This window comes from Lontra canadensis, unplaced genomic scaffold, assembly GCF_010015895.1.
Source record: "Lontra canadensis isolate GAN:19392208 unplaced genomic scaffold, GSC_riverotter_1.0 scaffold14, whole genome shotgun sequence".
Lineage (NCBI taxonomy): Eukaryota > Metazoa > Chordata > Mammalia > Carnivora > Mustelidae > Lontra > Lontra canadensis.
In genome coordinates this window covers 21,832,680-21,851,327 of record NW_022631008.1, presented here as the reverse complement: position 1 = coordinate 21,851,327, position 18,648 = coordinate 21,832,680, and the positions used below count along the sequence as shown (strand labels likewise).

At 37.1% G+C, this 18,648-nt stretch overlaps 1 protein-coding gene across 1 annotated transcript in view; it reads right to left on the bottom strand.

The window, feature by feature from the left end:
* LIN28B (lin-28 homolog B) overlaps nucleotides 1-18,648 on the bottom strand; it is a 139,134-nt gene that overhangs the window by 55,015 nt on the left and 65,471 nt on the right. Inside the window, exon 4 of the mRNA XM_032858372.1 lies at nucleotides 5,363-5,547. Within this exon, the coding sequence (XP_032714263.1) occupies nucleotides 5,363-5,547 (185 nt within the window). The remainder of the gene's footprint in view (nucleotides 1-5,362; nucleotides 5,548-18,648) is intronic.

Here is an 18,648-nt window from a genome sequence, read left to right as displayed (position 1 = left end):
CCAGAAAAGATAAGTTTTGGACAAATGGGGAATTTTTTTTAAGACTGTATCTATTTATTTGAGACAGAGAGAGATCACAAGTAGGCAGAGAAGCGGCAGAGAGAGAGGGGGAAGCGGGCTCCCTGCTGAGCAGAGACCCCCGATGCAGGGCCCAATCCCAGGACCTTGATATCACAACCTGAGCCGAAGGCAGAGGCTTTAATCCACTGAGCCACCCAGGGGCCCAAATGAGGAATTTTAAAAATGGATCAGGTATTACATGTTACTTTAAAAAAAAAAAAGATTTTATTTATTTGATAGAGAGAGACACAGTGAGAGAGGGAACACAAGCAGGGGGAGTGGGAGAGGGAGAAGTAGGCTTACCACTGGGCAGGGAGTTCAATGTGGGGCTGGATCCCAGGACGCTGGGATTATGACCTGAGGCACCCAGGTACCACAGATATTAGATGCTATTAAGGAAGTACTATTTTGATGGATGATGAGGGATGATATTACACTGTTATGCACCTATAATATACTTTAAAACTTTAAAAAAATTCCCAAAATGTTTACAATTACTGCATTATAGATGTGGGTATATATGGGTGATGACCATACCACTTTTTCAACTTTTTTGTATTCTGAAAATTTTCATAATAAAAAGTAAAGTGGAGGGCAACTGGCTGGGTCAGTCAACAGAGCATGTGGCTCTTGATCTCAGGGTTCTGGTTTGAGCCCCACATTGGGGGTAAAGTTTACATAAAAAAAAAAAATTAAATGGGGCACCTGGTTAGCTCAGTCAGTAGAACATGAGACTCTCAATCTCAGGGTCATGAATTCAAGGCCCACATTGTGCAGAGAGCCCACTTAAAATTTTTAAAAACTAAGAAATTAAAAAGTAAAATGGAAGGAAATAGAAGCATCACACAAAATATTCAGAAAAAAAACTAGTGTAACAAAAATTAATCCGAGAGCTGTTCCTTTAAAAAAAAAAAAAAACTCAAGGAAAAATGTAACAAAAATAGATAATGGGAAGTAACTAGAAAATCTAGACTATTTTAAGATCTTTGAGGATCTTTTACATAACTAAGCAAATAAACATGAAAATCTGGATCAAAGCACAATTTTATTCTCTTTATTAAGGCTTTCTCCAGAAGCAGACATAGTTAATAACCATAGAAGAAGGCAAGAAAGTTACAAAAGATCTCTGAAGTCTTCTGAGCATTTGGGGGGCAAATCAGTGCATTGGAGACTGTTCCAAACATCAGTTAACACTGCCCCTACTGCTTTCTCATTGTTTCAGTTTCTACGCAGGGGTCTGTGCTTATTTGATTATTTTATTGCAGCCTGTCTTTGTCACTTTACAAAAAGGGTAGAATGCTAATCCTAGTGACAAAAACTACAAACATCTTGAACTATGCAGTTGGAAACTGTAAGATTCCAAATTGTGTAAAAGCCTTCATCACAGTAAGACACACAACAAACACAAGCAGTTATTCACCCTCTGGTCACCACTAACTTCTACCCTCTCGTTCTTTCTAGCGCCCCAACTGCAGCAATTCTAGAACCCCATCTGTAACTCACCCACCATGAGCCTGCCACCTAGTTTATACTGTATAATCCATCATTACAACTGCTCCCTTGCATACATTGTCAGTGCCTTAGCTTCTCTCCCTTTGTTATTCTCAACTAGGAAAGCCCCAACTCTAATTATATCCATCTCTGTGCCTATTCCACTGCTGTAGCCACAAAGTCACCAGTGGCTGGAGAAAGAACACAATCATACCAACCGACATTACTTTAAACTCATGTCCACTTATCTTCAGTGGGTTTTTGGTATAGCCTGGAATTCTACCTTTTCTCCATAATGCCTTCGCTCTTTTAATTTCTTATTTCAGATTTTTTTAAAAAGTACTTATGTATTTATTGAGAGAGAGAGAGAGAAAGAGAGAGAGAGAGTATGTGTGCACTTGATTTGGGGGAGAGGCAGAGGAAGAGAATCTTTAAGCAGACTCCCCACTGAGCGTGGAGCCTGACATGGGGCTTGATCTTACAACCCAGGAGGTCATGACCTGAGCCGAAACCAAGAGTCAGACATTTAACCAACTGAGCCACCCAGGAGCCCCTTGATTTCCTATTTCATACATTCTCTCTTTTTAAATCTCCAAACCTCCTTTCCTAAGCAAAGAAAACACTCCAGCAACTGTCCTCCTCTTTCCTGCATGCTCAGTCTTCCCTTTCCACTGGACACATAAGCAGGTTATACATTCTTTGCCTCAGCTACTGCTTCATTGTTCTGCTCTCATTTAGAGGAAAACTCAAAAAATTGTCTATACTTGCTGTCTCCACTTCTTCTCCTTTCCTTCTGTTGAAAACAACCCACTTAGACTTTCATTCTCAACAGTCCACTGAATCTGAGCTTGTCAACTTCACTGGTGACTTCCTTGTTGCTAAATGCTCAAGTCTTGGTGGTCATCTTAATCATTTCACCATCAGCACCATTCCAACACTGGAGACCCCTTCCTTCTTGAAATACTTCTTTCCCTGACTTCTCAGACAAAATCCTCTTGATTTTCCTATTTCCCTTTTTCTAACATAATGCCCTTTACTATTCCTCCTACTTTTCCTGATCTCTAAGTGCTGGAGTACCCTTGGGCTGAGTTTTCTTCTCTTTTCCATGTATACTCCCTTTGACGGTGATCTCATTCAATCTTAAGGCTGTAAATATCTTTCTGCTGATTACTGCCAAGTTTTTGTCTACAGCCCTGGAATTCCATACTCATGTATCCATTTGCCATATCTATTTTCCCATTTGGATAGCTACTATAAATCTCCAGCTTATACATATCTGAGACCATACTTCTCATTTCCTGCTCCTTCCCTAATCTTCCCTCTCTTGGTAAATGATCCCTCCATCCTTCTGGTTGCTCAGGCCAAACAAACCTTGGAGTCATCCTGAATATTCACTTTCTCTCACGGTCCACATCTGATCCAACAGTAAATCCTGTTGTCTCTACTTTCACAATGTCAGGATTTTTGTTCCTCACCTCTACTGCTACCATCCCAATCTGAACCACCATTATTTTCTCTTTTCTGCATTAATGAAACTGCCTCAGAATTGAGTTAAATTATAGGACATCCAGCTGGTGTTACGGAGGACTGCTTAGTGTGGGGGTAAAACCTCCACACATTTGATGTCAGAAACCAAGTGCTACGTAAAAGTAAAGGAGATCCACAAGAGAAGAACAATAGGGAAGAACAGGGTTTTTCACAGTGGGAAAGAAGAAAAGAGTTCTTTCCTAAACAGAAAACTTCCATATCAATCACAGCAAATGAACACCTTGATAGAAACATGAGCAAAAGACAAGAAACATATATTTCATAGAAGAAAAAAATGAAAATTGACATAAAATTATATTTAACCTCTAACCAAAGGATGCAAAGGAAAAAAATGAGCTGTATCTCTTAACCTATCTGAGAGGAAGAGAGACAGAAAGTGTGTGCACGAGCAGGGGGAAAGGCAAAGGGAAAGGGAAAGAGAACCTCTAGCAAAATCCCCACGAGCACGCAGCCTGAGAGGAGGCTTAATCCCTGACCCCAACCAAAGTCAAGAGTTGGATGCCCAATCAACTGACTCACCCAAGTGCTCTGGAAAAGGTTTTTTAAATGACATCATACAGGGTCACCTGGCTAGTTCAGCTGGGAGAGCATGTGACTCTTGATCTCAGGGTTCAGAGTTCAAGCCCCATATTGTGCATGGAGACCACTTCAAAAAAAATTCGGGGGAGCCTGGGTGGCTCAGTCAGTGAAGCATTGGTCTTCGGCTCAGGTCATGATCTCAGCATCCTGGGATTAAGCCCCACAGGCAGGCAGGCCAGGCTCTCTGCTCAGCAGGAAGTCTGCTTCTCCTTCTCCCTCTGTCTTTCTCCACTGCTCATGATTTTTCTCTCTCTCAAATAAATAAAATCTTAAAAAATAAAATAAATTTAAAAACAAACAAACATTCAAAATGTATATTTCAGGGGAGCCTGGCTGGCTCAGTTGGTAGAGCACGTGACTCTTGATTTTGGGATTCTAAGTTCGAACCCTATATTGAATGCAGAGATTACTTAAAAAAATAATAAAAATCTTAAAAATAAAATGACTTCATTCAATGAACAGTCTCATTTTTTAAGGGGTTGTATATTGGCCCTAATCATTTCTGGAGAATAGTTTGGAAATAGATAGCAAAAAATTTTAAATGCATTGTTTTTGATCTAAATTTTTCAATATTTATTCCAAGGATATAATCAGACAATTTTTCAAAAATGTACACATATGGATCCACTCTGGTACTACTGATAATGTTAAAACATTCAAAATAGCCTAAGTTTAACAAATTACTTTAACCTTGTTTAAATTCTGGTGCATTCAAAAAATAAATTCTGATATATTCACACAGTGGGAATTTATGCAGGTGCTAATGACCACTATGAAATGTTCCTTGATATACTGTTAAGTGAAAAAAAAATGCAAGTTTCAAAAATACTCCATATATATTACGATTCCCACCTTAGTTAGGATTCCAAGTGATTTTTTTCCTGATTTTTTATAATTTTTATATTGTTCGAATTTTTTATGTACCAGTTATCTTTTAAAAACAGACAAATATAAAGGTATTTTCATTTTAAAAAACAGGTGACGGGGCACCTGGGTGGCTCAGTGGGTTAAAGCCTCTGCCTTCGGCTCAGGTCATGATCTCAGGGTCCTGGGATTGAGCCCTGCATCGGGCTCTATGCTCAGTGGGGAACCTGCTTCCCTCTCTCTCTGCCTGCCTCTCTGTCTACTTGTGATCTCTCTCTCTGTCAAATAAATAAATTAAATCTTTAAAATAAAATAAAATAAAATAAAATAAAAAGCAGGTGAGGTGTTAGTAAGTCCAAGCACTGTCTGTTGAGAACCCTGACTCCTCATTTGTGATCTCAGAACAGTATGGTAAAAATAGTGCAGAGTTCAAATTGTAAGATAGGCTATATTCTTTTTTTTTTTTTTTAAGATTTTATTTATTTATTTGTGAGAGAGAGAAAGAGAGAGCACAAGCAGGAGGGTAGCAGGCCAGAGGGAGAAGCAGGTTCCCCTCTGAGCAGGGAGCCTGGTGCGGGACCAGGACCCTGGGATGATGACCTGAGCAGAAGGCAGCCACTTAATCAACTAAGCCACCCAGGCATCCTGATAGCCTATATTCCTGATAAAGTTTATTCATCCATACAATGGTGGCATATATTTACTTTGGCTAATTTATTTACTATTGGCTAAGTCCAATAACATAATAAAAATGAAAAAAAATTTCAGAATTTTTTTCCAAATACAATAAACTCATAAACTAACAAAGTAAAATGATTACCTATCTCCCTTTGGTTTTCTTTTTTGTAGTGTCTTCCCTTTGGGTCTTCTTTCACTTCCTAAACAGGGGCTTCCACCAGGTCCAGTTACCCGTATTGATTCAAGGCCTTTGGAAGATTTTTTAAATGTGAATTCCACTGGTTCTCCTTCTTTTAGGCTTCTAAATCCTTCCATGAATAATTTGCTCTGTAAAGTACAGGGGAGGGAGAGAGAGAGAGAGAAATCATGATTATTAATACTTTATAAGTTTTCTCTATGACTTAAAAATTAATATAGCAAGATAGTCATTACTACCCATTATAAATCATAAAGTTTCTTTAAGCTCAGTAAAAGTTATACCATTTGGCAATACTTACAAAAATTTTAATGTGCACATTATTTGACCCAGCAATTCCACTCTGAGCACTCTCCTACAGACATACTCACACACAAAAGTTCAAAAACAGGAGAAGACCTACACCAAAATTCACTACAGTACTATTTGTTAAAAAAAAATTACAACTACCCTCATGTCCATCAATGGGAAACCGATTACACAAATTACAGCAGAGCTATATTATGTAGTACTATAAAGCCATTAAAAGAAGATCTATATGTCTTGCCATTTAAGACATGGATGGACCTAGAGGGTATTATCCTAAGTGAAATGAGTCAAACAGAGAAAGAAAAAACTATATGATTTCACTTATATGTGGAATCTAAAAAACAAAACAAACAAAACAGAAATAGATCCACAAATACAGAAAACACACTGATGGTTGGGGCAAAATGGATGAAAGGTAGTGGGAAATACACACTTTCAGTTACAGAAAGAATAAATCACATGGTAAAAAGTCATAGGGAATATAGTCAGTAATAGTGTAACAGCACCATATGGTAACGATGGTAGGTACACTTGCGGTGAACACATCATAATGTATAAACTTGTCCAGTCACTATGCTGTACATCTGAAGCTAATGTAACATTTTGGGTCAACTCTACTTCAATTAAAAAAAAAACACACATAATTTTTAAAAAGATCTACATGTATTAATGTGAAAAAATAAACATGTAATATCATTGAGTAAAAATATATAGGGAAGGACAGCATATCTACCATAATTCCATCTATGCAAATAAGTTTTTAACAGATAAATGCTTATTTTTATAAAGATAGGGTTTCACACAACAGACAGCAAATCATAAACAGTCATTTTCTTTGGTCTTTTTTTGTTTTTGTTTTTGGAAAATGTGGAAGGTTGTTGGTATACATATTATTACAATTTCAAAGGAAACAGATTTTTTAATTTGAAAGATGGTTGATTTTTGTCGGGAAAAATGTTCCTGATTGCAAAAGTGTAACCTTGGTTACAAATATTAATTGGCTCTTTTGATCTAACTCTTTTCATCAAAGCCAATGTGTGAATTCAAAATATACTAAAAATAATCACATCGTTAGTTTTATTTCTTAAGATACCTTTGTGTATTTTATGGGTCTAATTTGGAACATCATGTATTTTTCAAAGACTTTTATGAATTTGGGGGTAAAAGGAAGCAAAACTAAATATGATGGAGCCCTTAGGTCAAATCCATTTCTTTAAGTAAATAGCTATGCAGCTTCGAATGAGCCATTCCTTCTCTTTTCTGTTTATCCATAAATTCCCCACGTGTGCTCTGTGGCACAATGGTTCTGAGAAAGACTCCATGAAAAAAGGATTTTGTGGTCAAATAAGTTTGTGAAATGGTCTATCTTGCGTCTCCACAGTTGAGTCACATTAGCATATTAAAGTCTCTGAAATTCTATACCCCTCCTCTCCACCACCTAAATAAAAATCTTGTTTGACTGTGTTTATTTAACCCAGCAATTTCCTGACCAAACTGATCCCGGAGCCCTTTCTTTATGGCTGCGGTTGACAAGCACACTTAGCGAGATACTGGACCACAAAGTCTTTACTCCTCCCAAGCCCATGACTCTAAAGGCAGCTGAATAACAACATACAACCGAATAATTATATGGAACGAATAAAAACAACACTTCAAAATTTAAGATTAAAGGAGACTATTCACGGTGAAAGTGATATGACACATGAAAACAAGGTTTTTAACCAGTCATCCGTGGAAGTCTGCAAATTGGCACCACCTTCTTTGCTGTCAGATGCTATGCAGAAGTCAGGAGGAAAGAATCACAATTGCCTATGCTCTTTAAAATTAAATATATATATATACATATATATATACATATATATACATAGTTCTTAAAGCTTTACTTAATATTTTCATATCTTATTTTTTCCTCCTAGGCTTTATCCTCACTAATTATAAATAGTCCTTTTGCTTTCCTTTCCTTTCTTACTCCCTACTCAAGAAAGTGCAGATTATCAAATCAGATGAAAGTGGAGCATACATGAGTCAGTTATAGTAATTAAGAAAATGAAGGGAAAGAGCTATCGTAGGTTCCTATGTTTTTTTGCTGTAATAAAAATTCTATCACTTATTTTCTCACAGTTCCTAGTATATGGGTGTTCTTTATTTTCTATTATTATAATTTTTGATAGGTTTCATTAATAAATTGAATTACTTCTCCAAATTAAAGTTAAAATTCTACCTTATGGACCATTAAGTTCTGGCTTTTCTTTGTGGTATTCCTAAGGAATATTTTTTTAAAATTCTATCTCATATTACTCCTTCCCCAAATTAGTACATAAGGCAATTCAGATTCATACTAATTGACAAATTATTGACAAGGAACAATAACATCCCTAAGAAATTATAATCTCTTTGCAAGAAACAGATAAGGATTCAGAGATTCTTGTATCTTTGTTACTATATCAAAATTGCTGCCACTTAGGTGGGAAAGATTGTTGAAAGATAGGGAATTCTCTATTATTTCTTCACAAAAAATCAACTTCTCCCCTTGACTCAAAAATTTTTATTAAAGGTGCCTCCATTTTTCCAGTCACACTATTTCCGATCCTTACCCAAACCATTCATTGAATCTTGTGACTTCTTACTTCACAATCTGTATCATTGGCCCAAACCATTTTATTGGATTGTCACTGCCCTACTTCAGGCCCTAACTATCTCCTACCCAGATGAGAGTAATGGTTTCCTCATTGGTATTTCAATGTCGAGTCTCCTCCCTACTCCACAGCATCTTCCATATCCACACAGTCTCTCAGAATAAATCTTACCCTACTAGCCTCCTGTCTCAACATTCTACAATATCTCTCCTCAACTGTAGGTTGAGACGATTCATAATCTTATTTTTAGTATGCCTTCCAATTCTTTTCCCATTACTGTAAATCACAATTTCTCCATTAGTAAAGATGGCTGATGTGTACTTCCCTGGAAACACTTTATTTTCTCATCTCCGCACTCCAGCTTATGTTGGTAGAGACACACACTCCTAGTCAGAACTGTCTGTCAAAATCTTACTCAATATTCCAGACACAGTTCAAATGATCCTTTGTGTAATCGTCCTCAACAGCTGCAAGTTGTAAATTCTCTCCTCTTTCATTTAATTGATTCTTCTGTAGAGTTTTCACAATATACTGCTGTATATGAAGATACTTGTGGATGCCTTACTTTTTATTTGTTCTTTTGGCTTTATCTTCTCCTGAAGGCCAGGAATTTTGATATATATCTTAGTATTTCCCAAAGGGCTTATTTAGCAAAATGCCTGCAGATAGATATCATTCAGTATGTACTTAAAAGAACTGTAGACTTAGCAACAGTTAAGATCCTTAAGGGTTATTTAATCCAACTCCCCCTTGGGGGAAAAAAAAAGGTGAACTGCACTTGAAGGAGTGAAGTGAATTGCTCATGCAAAGTCAAATTTTCCAGCTTCTACTTCTACTACATAAAATAAATTCTCCTATTTTCAATGTCAAGGTGACATTGTATATGGTACATGTGGGATAAAATACTTACATACTTACAGGATTATAATGTTTCATGGTAATAGCATTATTCTCTAACTCCATTCCTTGTTCTTCCTTCTTCTACCCATATTCTCTAATCATCCTCATTGAGATGCCATACAATCCATCAAATTCTGCCCATGGTGAACAGATTTATGTAGAATTTTCAGAATTCTAGATTTTGAAATACAGATTTATGTTGATTTTTCCTTGACCTACACATAAGACCTTCATAAGGCAAGACTCTGGTGTTTGGGCTTATATCCCACCTGTGCCATTTGTTTGGACAAAACGAAAATTTATTCTCTATAGGAGAGAATCACAGTTATTGAAGGAATGAACAACCAAAGGAAAGAAGGAGCATTTAGAAAAAGTTGCTGACATGAACACTAAGATATCAGGCACTTACAATAAGGACAGGCCAATTTTGAATGTGTTCCTACTAATTCATCTGACACTTTTCATTCATGTTCTTCTTCCTCCAATCAAATAAGGTGAACTTTTCTCCCATTTCCCTTTATTCCAAATTTTTAAATTCATTGCAGCTCAAATTTATTTCAGAAGTAGAAAAATACTGGCTTTCAATTTCCTCGTTATACTCCCTTTCCTCTTCCCAATCATTTTAAAATGACTTGCAGAGAATGGCAGTAATATGGAGACAAACGAGAATGGTCCAAATGCTATACTTTGTCAAGTACCTTTATCCAACCTTCCAGTTAGGAATAGGATCACTTATTGCTCTTGGTACATGCCATTTCTTTTCAACTAGACTGGGAAGGCCCTGAAGTGTTGCTACAGTTTTGTGTTTGGTTATCTTTAGAAGAAAGTATATTTTCTTCTCTGGGAAGCTTAAGCTGACTTCTAATTCAAGATGGTCTCATGTTATTCTTTAAAAGCCACCAAACTGACAGTAAAATAATAAAAAGAAACAGACTCAGAAGAAGAGAAATAAGAGAGGAGCCATCAGGGTCTCTGGGTGGCTTCGTTGGTTAAGTGCCTGACTCTTGATTTTGGCTCAGGTCACGAATTCAAGTTGTGAGATCAAGCCCTGTGTCAGGCTCCACACTGACCGTGCAGTCTGCTTAGGATTCTCTCTTTCTCTCTCCCACTGCTCCCACCTTTAAATGAAAAAAAAAAAAAAAAAAAAAAAGCCTCTCCCTCTGCCCCCCTAAAAAAAAGGGGGTGCCATCAACAGAAAGCTAATGCAAGAAATTTCTGGAAGTTAGAGAGCTGACTGGGGTACCAGGCTGGCTCGGTCAGAAGAGCATGTGACTCTTGATCTTGGGGATGTGAATTTGAACCCCACATTGGGTACAGACATTACTTTAAAAAAGAGAGCTCGTTGATTAATTAAATTGAAGGAGCCACACCCTAGAAAAACCAATAAAACAGGCTACAGCAGAAGGAGAAACCAATATTCCTAAGATACCGCAGAGAGACTGTGTGGAGACTCAACATGTAGAATGAAAAGCAAGAGTGAGAAGTGGGCTTGGAACCCAGGGGATTAACGGAAGGTTTGTAATGGACTACTTGCTCATTTATCCTCTATCCCTATTCCTACCTTACATGTGCAAACAGCCAAACATTATCCCAAAACAAATATTATAAGGCTGTTCTCTTAAGACACTGAAGGTAATATCTGGACAACTGGTGAAATAATGGATCCTACACATAAATCCTTATTTATTCTGGCAATTTAGAGTGTGTTAGAGAAGGGCTATCTCCCTACCCACTCAACCTTCAATCATTCCTATCTCTCATTCATACATCTGCAGGGCCAAGTAAGAATCACAAAACATGCAGCATAGTAAAAAAAGGTCAAGATAAATGAGGAAAGAAAGGAAATTTCATGCACCATCTAATCAGTATCTCCAGAGATATCTGAAACAATGTAACATCATAAAACAACCACAACCAGAGAATTAAAAAAGCACTCTCATAAAGTCAAAAATGATAGTTGAAATCAAGTGGGATGGAAGTAAAAGATTAGAAAGTCACTCGGGACATAGAAAAAAGAACCCCCAAAAATGAAATATATGAGAAAATATTTCAGAAGTAAAGAGGACTAATCTAAAAGGGAGAGATAACAAAGAAGATGAAGGGGAGCCTAGGCGGCTCAGTCAGTTAAGCAGTTGCCTTCGGCTCAGGTCATGATCTCAGGGTCCTGGGACAGAACCCACTGGGAACCCACTGGGCTCCCTGCTCAATGGGGAGTCTGCTTCTCCCTCTCCCTCTGCCTGCTGCTTCCCTTGCTTGTGCTCTCTCTCTCCATGTCAAATAAATAAGTAGAATCTAAAAACAAACAGAAAACAAAGACGATGAAAGAAGAAAAATGAAATATAAGAAAATTGCCCAGAGCTAAGGGAAATACCAAGGAGAGGCCCTATATTGGGTGGAGGCATTATTGCAACTTTTATATAAGATGTACATTTTTTAGTGCATGGAGAGAGAAATGTTAATGGGGACTGAAGATAATAATCCAAACTGACATAACAGTTTAACCACATGCTTGTGCTGCAATATCGTTAATACATGTCTGTGATAACCAGAAACTTAGTTTAAGGGTACTATTAAGGGTGTGACCAAAAATGAGGTTGAAAAATGCTAGTTAAAGCCAGATAACGGAAAATTTTAATTGCCAGCCCAAGCATTTTTTTCTGTCTAAAATAAAAATCTACTTGATTTTTTTTTCCTGGCTTTTAGATTGAATGTGTGTTTTAAAAAATTTAACTTCTTTGACAATACTGTGGATGTGTGGGGGATATGAGCAACTTATGTGGGGGTGCCTGTTACAAGGTACTATCATAACCTTAGCAAGAGATTCTTACAACTAATCTGAAAGATGAAAGAAGGAATTGATTCTGCAAAACACTTCAGGAGTCATACTATCATCTGTTCTAAATTATTAGTTGCCCCATGTAACAATTCACTGTTAAAATGGATAGTGATGTTGTAACAGTAATACATGTTTACAAGATGGTCCAAGAGCTTCACCAAGAAAGGATCATCTAACTCAGTCACCTAGGAGACAACTCTAAAAATCACAATCTGGCTTTTTCCTTTCTTTTTTACTATCATTCCTTGAACACATCAATATCTTGATAGTTGACTCTCTCTCTAACTATAACAACAACTTTAAATGATTCACTCCATTTTTAAGACAGCATAATGAGAATATAATAAAAAATTAAATTGTAGGGGTGCTTGGGTGGCTCAGTTGGTTAAGTGTCTGACTCTTGGTTTCAGCTCAGGTCATCATCTCAGGGTTGTGGGATCAAGCCCCAAGTCTGGTTCCCACTCAGCAGGGAGTCTGCTTGAGGGTCTCTCCCTCTCTCTCTCTTTCCTTCTGCCCTTCCCCCCATGCTTACATTCTCTCTCTCTAAAATAAAATAAATGAATCTTTAAAAAAATTAAATCGTAGGGGTGCCTGGGTGGCTCAGTGTGTTAAGCCGCTGCCTTCGGCTCAGGTCATGATCTCAGGATCCTGGGATCAAGTCCTGCATCGGGCTCTCTGCTCAGCAGGGAGCCTGCTTCCCTCTCTCTCTCTCTGCCTGCCTCTCTGTCTACTTGTGATATCTCTCTGTCAAATAAATAAATAAAATCTTAAAAAAAAATTAAGTCATAGAAGAATTCTAGTCCAATAAAGCTGGGTGATAGAGGTATGTTTTAAAAAAAACAAAACAAAACAAAAAAAACAGATTCCTGTATAACAGTTAATAGTAGATTAAAGAGCTGAAAAAACTTCATGAAAATTCAAATATATTGTTTCTTTTCAATATTTTTATGAGGCAAAGACTGTTTTTCTCTAATGTAGTAGTGGAAAAATATACCATTAGTGAAGGGAATTAATTATTACACAATATACAGTTGTAGAGGTATTATATAACATGCATAAGTAATTCTGGGACTTCTAAAATTATATGCTTTTGATCTACATGCCAAGATACTCCAGGATAATTAAGCCTGCACCCACAAGAACACAACAGAAAGATCACTAGAGTAAGCAGGGATCTAGCCTTGGCTCCATAATGTAAGTGTGGTACAACCATGGACAAATTGCCTACAACTGAATAAGTCTCCACCTCTTGTTTTTGTTATAGACACAGATCTCTAGCCTTTATTATAACTCTTCTGGAAAAGAATCTGTGTCTTCACTGTCTTTGTAGACATAAATGGAATATATTTTAGCTAATGTTGAACTATCCTTTTATGTATTATTATTATTTCTTAATTTATTGAAGAGTAGCAAGACTTTAGTTCTTACTTAACTCAAATTCCTTAAGAAAACAAAAACTAATGATGTACTGCATGACAACTAACATAACATAATAAAAAAAGAAAAAAAAACTAAAAGAAATATGGTAGCAGTGTCAGGTATACTCAAGAGAATTTAAAAAAAAAACAAAAAAAAACAAAAGGGATGCCTAGATGGCTCAGTCGGTTAAACCGTTGTCTTCAGCTCAGGTCATGACCCCAGAGTCCTGGGATCGAGTCCTGCATCAGGCTCCTTGCTCGGCAGGGAGCCTGCTTCTCTCTCCGCCTCCGTTTGCCACTCTGCCTGCTGTGTGCTCTCTCGTTCTATGGCAAATAAATAAATAAAATCTTAAAAAAAAAAAAAAAAGGAAAGAAAGAAAGATGCATGCTGTACTCTAGAAGTTGAACTTTACTGACCTTTACCTAAATAGATCAAATCCAGCTGAACCCCAATCAAATCACTAAATTTCACATAAAAAATGGGATTTTTCTACTTTCCTTGAATATGAATGGAAGCCTTTGGAAAGTCCCTCCATTTGGCCTGTCCTTCAAAACTGAGAAGGGCAGCACTAAAACTAGCAACACTACTAGGATGGCATTTAAAAAGGCATCATGGAAAGCATACAGGTTTAAAGCATACACAGTTTAAAGGATTTGAATACTGGGTTTGAATCCTAATTCTATTAATTAGAATTAATTAATAATTCTATTGATTAGAATTCTTACAACCCCAAGCTGCATGACCATACACATATTTAAAGAAAACAACAAAAAACAAACTGGGTTTGAATCATAATTCTATTAATTAGAATTAATTAATAATTCTATTAATTAGAATTCTTACAACCCCAATCTGCATGACCATACACATATTTAAAAAAAACAAAAAAAACAAAAAACAAACTTGTGCTCTCGTTTCTTTATCTGTCAACCCATGATAATAATATCTTCTAGAAATAGAAAATATCTACTACAGTTATGGTTAGATTCCAAATAACTAGTGTAAAATGCCTACAACAATGCTTAGCATACTGAATAGGACTTCAATAAATAGTTTCTACTATTTTTGTAAGTATCCAGTCTGCGCCTCTACCTGCTGACACAAGTATGGGAGATGCAGAAGAAAACAAACAGGTTCAGGAACCCATTCACAAATAGGCACCGTGCTGAATGCTTTCACCTGTTGCTGCATTGGATCCTATTTAATCCTACCCCTGACACACACTTGGCAAATGTCTGCATGTTACTGAGTTTTGGTTTGAACATCATCTCATCTTCAAACCCCTCATGACATTCTTGAACAAATACACGCACCGCTATTCTAGTGCTCCAATTATACATGGTATATATCACCACTGTAACACTTAGTATGCGGCATTATTACGTGTCTGTTTTCTTATAAGGCTACAAACTTCCTGAAAGGAAATATTATAGTTTTTCATTTCAATCCTCGTGCCTAAAACCAGCCCAGAAACACACAAGGTACTCAAGATATATTTGAGCCAGGTGAGAAGAATCAGGGTGGTTGGGAGGAAAGGAAAGAGGAAAGGAAGAGAAGAAAGTAACTGTGACCTTCTCTCTTTCAGATGACAACACTGAGAGACACAAGACCAAATCTGATGAAAGGTAGAGCCAGGACTGAGAGACAATGTTTGACACCAAAAACCCTTAAAAATAGCATGGTGTGGGGCACCTGGGTGGCTCAGTGGGTTAGGCCTCTGCCTTCGGCTCGGGTTGTGATCCCAGAGTCCATAAACTGAGCCCTGCATCGGGCTCTCTGCTCAGCGGGGAGCCTGTTTCCCCCTCTCTCACTGCCTGCCTCTCTGCCTACTTGTGATCTCTCTCTCTGTGTCAAATAAATAAATAAAATCTTAAAAAAAAAAAAAATAGCATGATGCTTAGTGTAGCATTCTCCAGAATGTTTCACTGTTTCCTCAATACCATAATCACAATATGAAGATTTAGAACATTGAAGTTATAGGTCTCAATTCATGTTCATCTTTTATTCCTTTTTTTAATATTGCTTAAAATCTTTTTCTGTAAAATTTCTTAGCTGATGCATTAAATTGTATGAAATTAATTCTCATTGTGGGACATCTTATTTTACTGCCTCTCTTTGAAAATAAGAGATACTTAATACATGATGGCTACAAAAAAATTTTTTTTAAATCCCTATCAAATCTAAGCTTCAATGATATTCGTGTTTCATGAAATTGAAAGGATTATACACTTCAGTTAGATCTTACTTAAAAAAATACATCTCAACAAATGGTGCTAGATTAACTGACATCTGCATGCCAAAAAAAAGAAAAAAAAAAAAAAAGATTCCAAACATTTCTTTCACGAAAATTAACTCGGCATGAATCTTTTAGTTAAATTTAAAACACAAACTATAAAACTCCTAGAAAATACAACCGGAGAAAACCTAATGACCCTGGGTATGGTGATGACCTTCCAGATACAACCACAAAGGCATAAAACAGAAAAGAAGTAATTGATAAGCTAGACTTGATTAAAATTAAAAACTTTTGGGGCGCCTGGGTGGCTCAGTGGATTAAAGCCTCTGCCTTCGGCTCAGGTCATGATCCCAGGGTTCTGGGATTGAGCCCCGCATCAGGCTCTCTACTCAGCCGGGAGCCTGCTTCCTCCTCTCTCTCTGCCTGCTTCTCTGCCTACTCGTGATCTCTGTCTGTCAAATAAATAAATAAAATCTTAAAAAAAAAAAATTAAAAACTTTTGCTCTGCAAAACACGCGTCTGATAAAGAATTGTTTTTCAAAATGCATAAAGAACTCTTAAAACTCAATAATAAAAAAAGACCAACAAACTAATTTAAAAATGGGCCAGAGACCTAATGTATACCTCACCAAACAAGATATATGGATGGCAAAGATGCATTAGAAAAGATGTTCAGCATCACATGGTATCAGGGAAATACAAATTAAAACACCTGGTAGAATGGCCAAAATCTGAAACACTGACAACACCAGATACTGGTGAGATATGGTATAGTTACTAGTAACAACAGGACCCCTCAGTCATTGCTAATGGGAATGCAGAATAGCACACTCACTCTGGAAGACAGTTTCAAATATCTTAACAACACCAAATATACTCTCACCATGGGATCCAGCAACTGTGTTCTTTGGTATTTACTCAAAGGAGCCAAAAACTTATGCCACACAAAAATCTGGATATGGATATTAATAGCAGCTTTATTCATAACTGCCAGAACTCAGAAACAACCAAAATGTCCTTCAGTACATGAATATATAAGCTGTGGCATATCCAGACAATAGAATATTATTAATCGCTGAAAAACAAATGAATTATCAAGCCATGAAAAGATATGGAGGAAACTTAGGTACATATTACTAAGTGAAAGAAGCCAATCTGAAAAGGCTACATATTGTATGATTCCAATTACGTGACTTTGTGTAAAAGGTAAAATGGCAACAGTGAAGAAATTAGTGGTTTCTAGGGATTGGGAAGAGTGGAAGATGAGGAGGGATAAATAGGTAGAGCATGGAGGATTTTTAAGGCAATGAAAATGGTCTGTATGAAACCATAACAATGGATAGATGTTGTTATACATTTGACCAAACCCACAGGACATCAAGAACGAACCATAATATAAACTAAGGACTTTGGGGTAGTTGTGATGAATCAGTGTAGGTTCATCAATTGTAAAAAATATACCACTGTAGCAGGGGATGTTAAGAATGGGCCCCAACCCACACCACACCCCAAGCTCCAGGGAGTGGAGAGGGGGCTAGAGATTGAGTTTAACTACCAATGCTCAATGTAGGTATTGTAGGTCATTGTAGTAGGTTTTGTAATGAAACCTCCATAAAAACCTAAAAGATCTGGTTTGGAGAGCTTCCAGGTTGGTGAACCTGTGGAGGTGGTGGGAAAGTCTTGTGTCTAGAGAGGGAATGGACGCTCTATGCCCTTCCCACATACCTTGCCCTTTGCATCCCTTTCATCTCCTTATTCCTGGGTTATGTCCTTTTATAATATACCAGTGATTTAGTAAATAAAATGTTTCTCTGTGTTCTAGGAGCACCTCTAGCAAATTAATCAAACCCAAGGAGGAGATCACTGGAAACTCTAATCTATAGCCATTAGATCAAAAGCACAGGTGACAAAGTGGACGTGGGACTACTGTCTAAAGTAGGGTTCTGGGAGCAGTCTGGTACCAAGATCCCTTAACCTGCAGGATTTGATAATAACTGCTGGCTGACAGTGTCATAACTGAGCTGAACTGTAGATTGTATGACCCTCAGCTGGTATCAGAGAATTTGATATGGGAAAAAATTTCACAAATCTGAATTGGAGTCAGTATTTTACAGAGCAACTAGAGCTCCCATACATTGCTGGGAGGAATATAAAATGGTAGATCTACTTTGGGATTAAGTTCAACTTCCACAATTTCTAACAGAATTAAATATATACCTGTCTTATAACCCAGCATTTCACACTCCTATTTATTTATCCAAAAGAAATGAAAACACATGTCTTCTCAAAGATTTGTAAACAAATATTTATAACAGGTTTATCCATTGTAGTTAAAAACTAAAAATAGGTTAGCCTTCAGTAATAAAACAGATAAATAAATTGTGCTATGCACATATAATAGAATACTACTGAATAAAAAAAGGAATGAACTACTAGCATACACATCACAATACTTTTCAGAAACTGTAAGGGGTCTTTGACTTTTACCTCAAATGAAAGGTGAAAACTTAGCCTACTAGAATTTCACAGGTGCTTACAAAGCACAGTACTATGGAGTCAGAGACAAAGGACAGTTTATTATTCAGAGCAATAATAGTAACAAGTAATCAGCATTTTTGAGCTGGTTCTACAAGTCCTTATTCCCACAGGGTGATAGGAAGAAGGCCAAATGAAACCTACATATGGTGTGTTGCATTACAAGAGAGGAACACTGAGCTTAGGGAAGCTGAATTTTTCATAATGGGCAGTAAGCACGCTTGCCCTTTACTCTGGAAGGAAACACTATCTCTGTGTTCCAAGGTAGTTTGCTGTAGAAACATCCTCGAAAAGGTAGCCCAGAACAAAGAAGAGCCGTTGCCTCACTCACAAGTCATGCAGCAATCTGAGAGAACTAGGG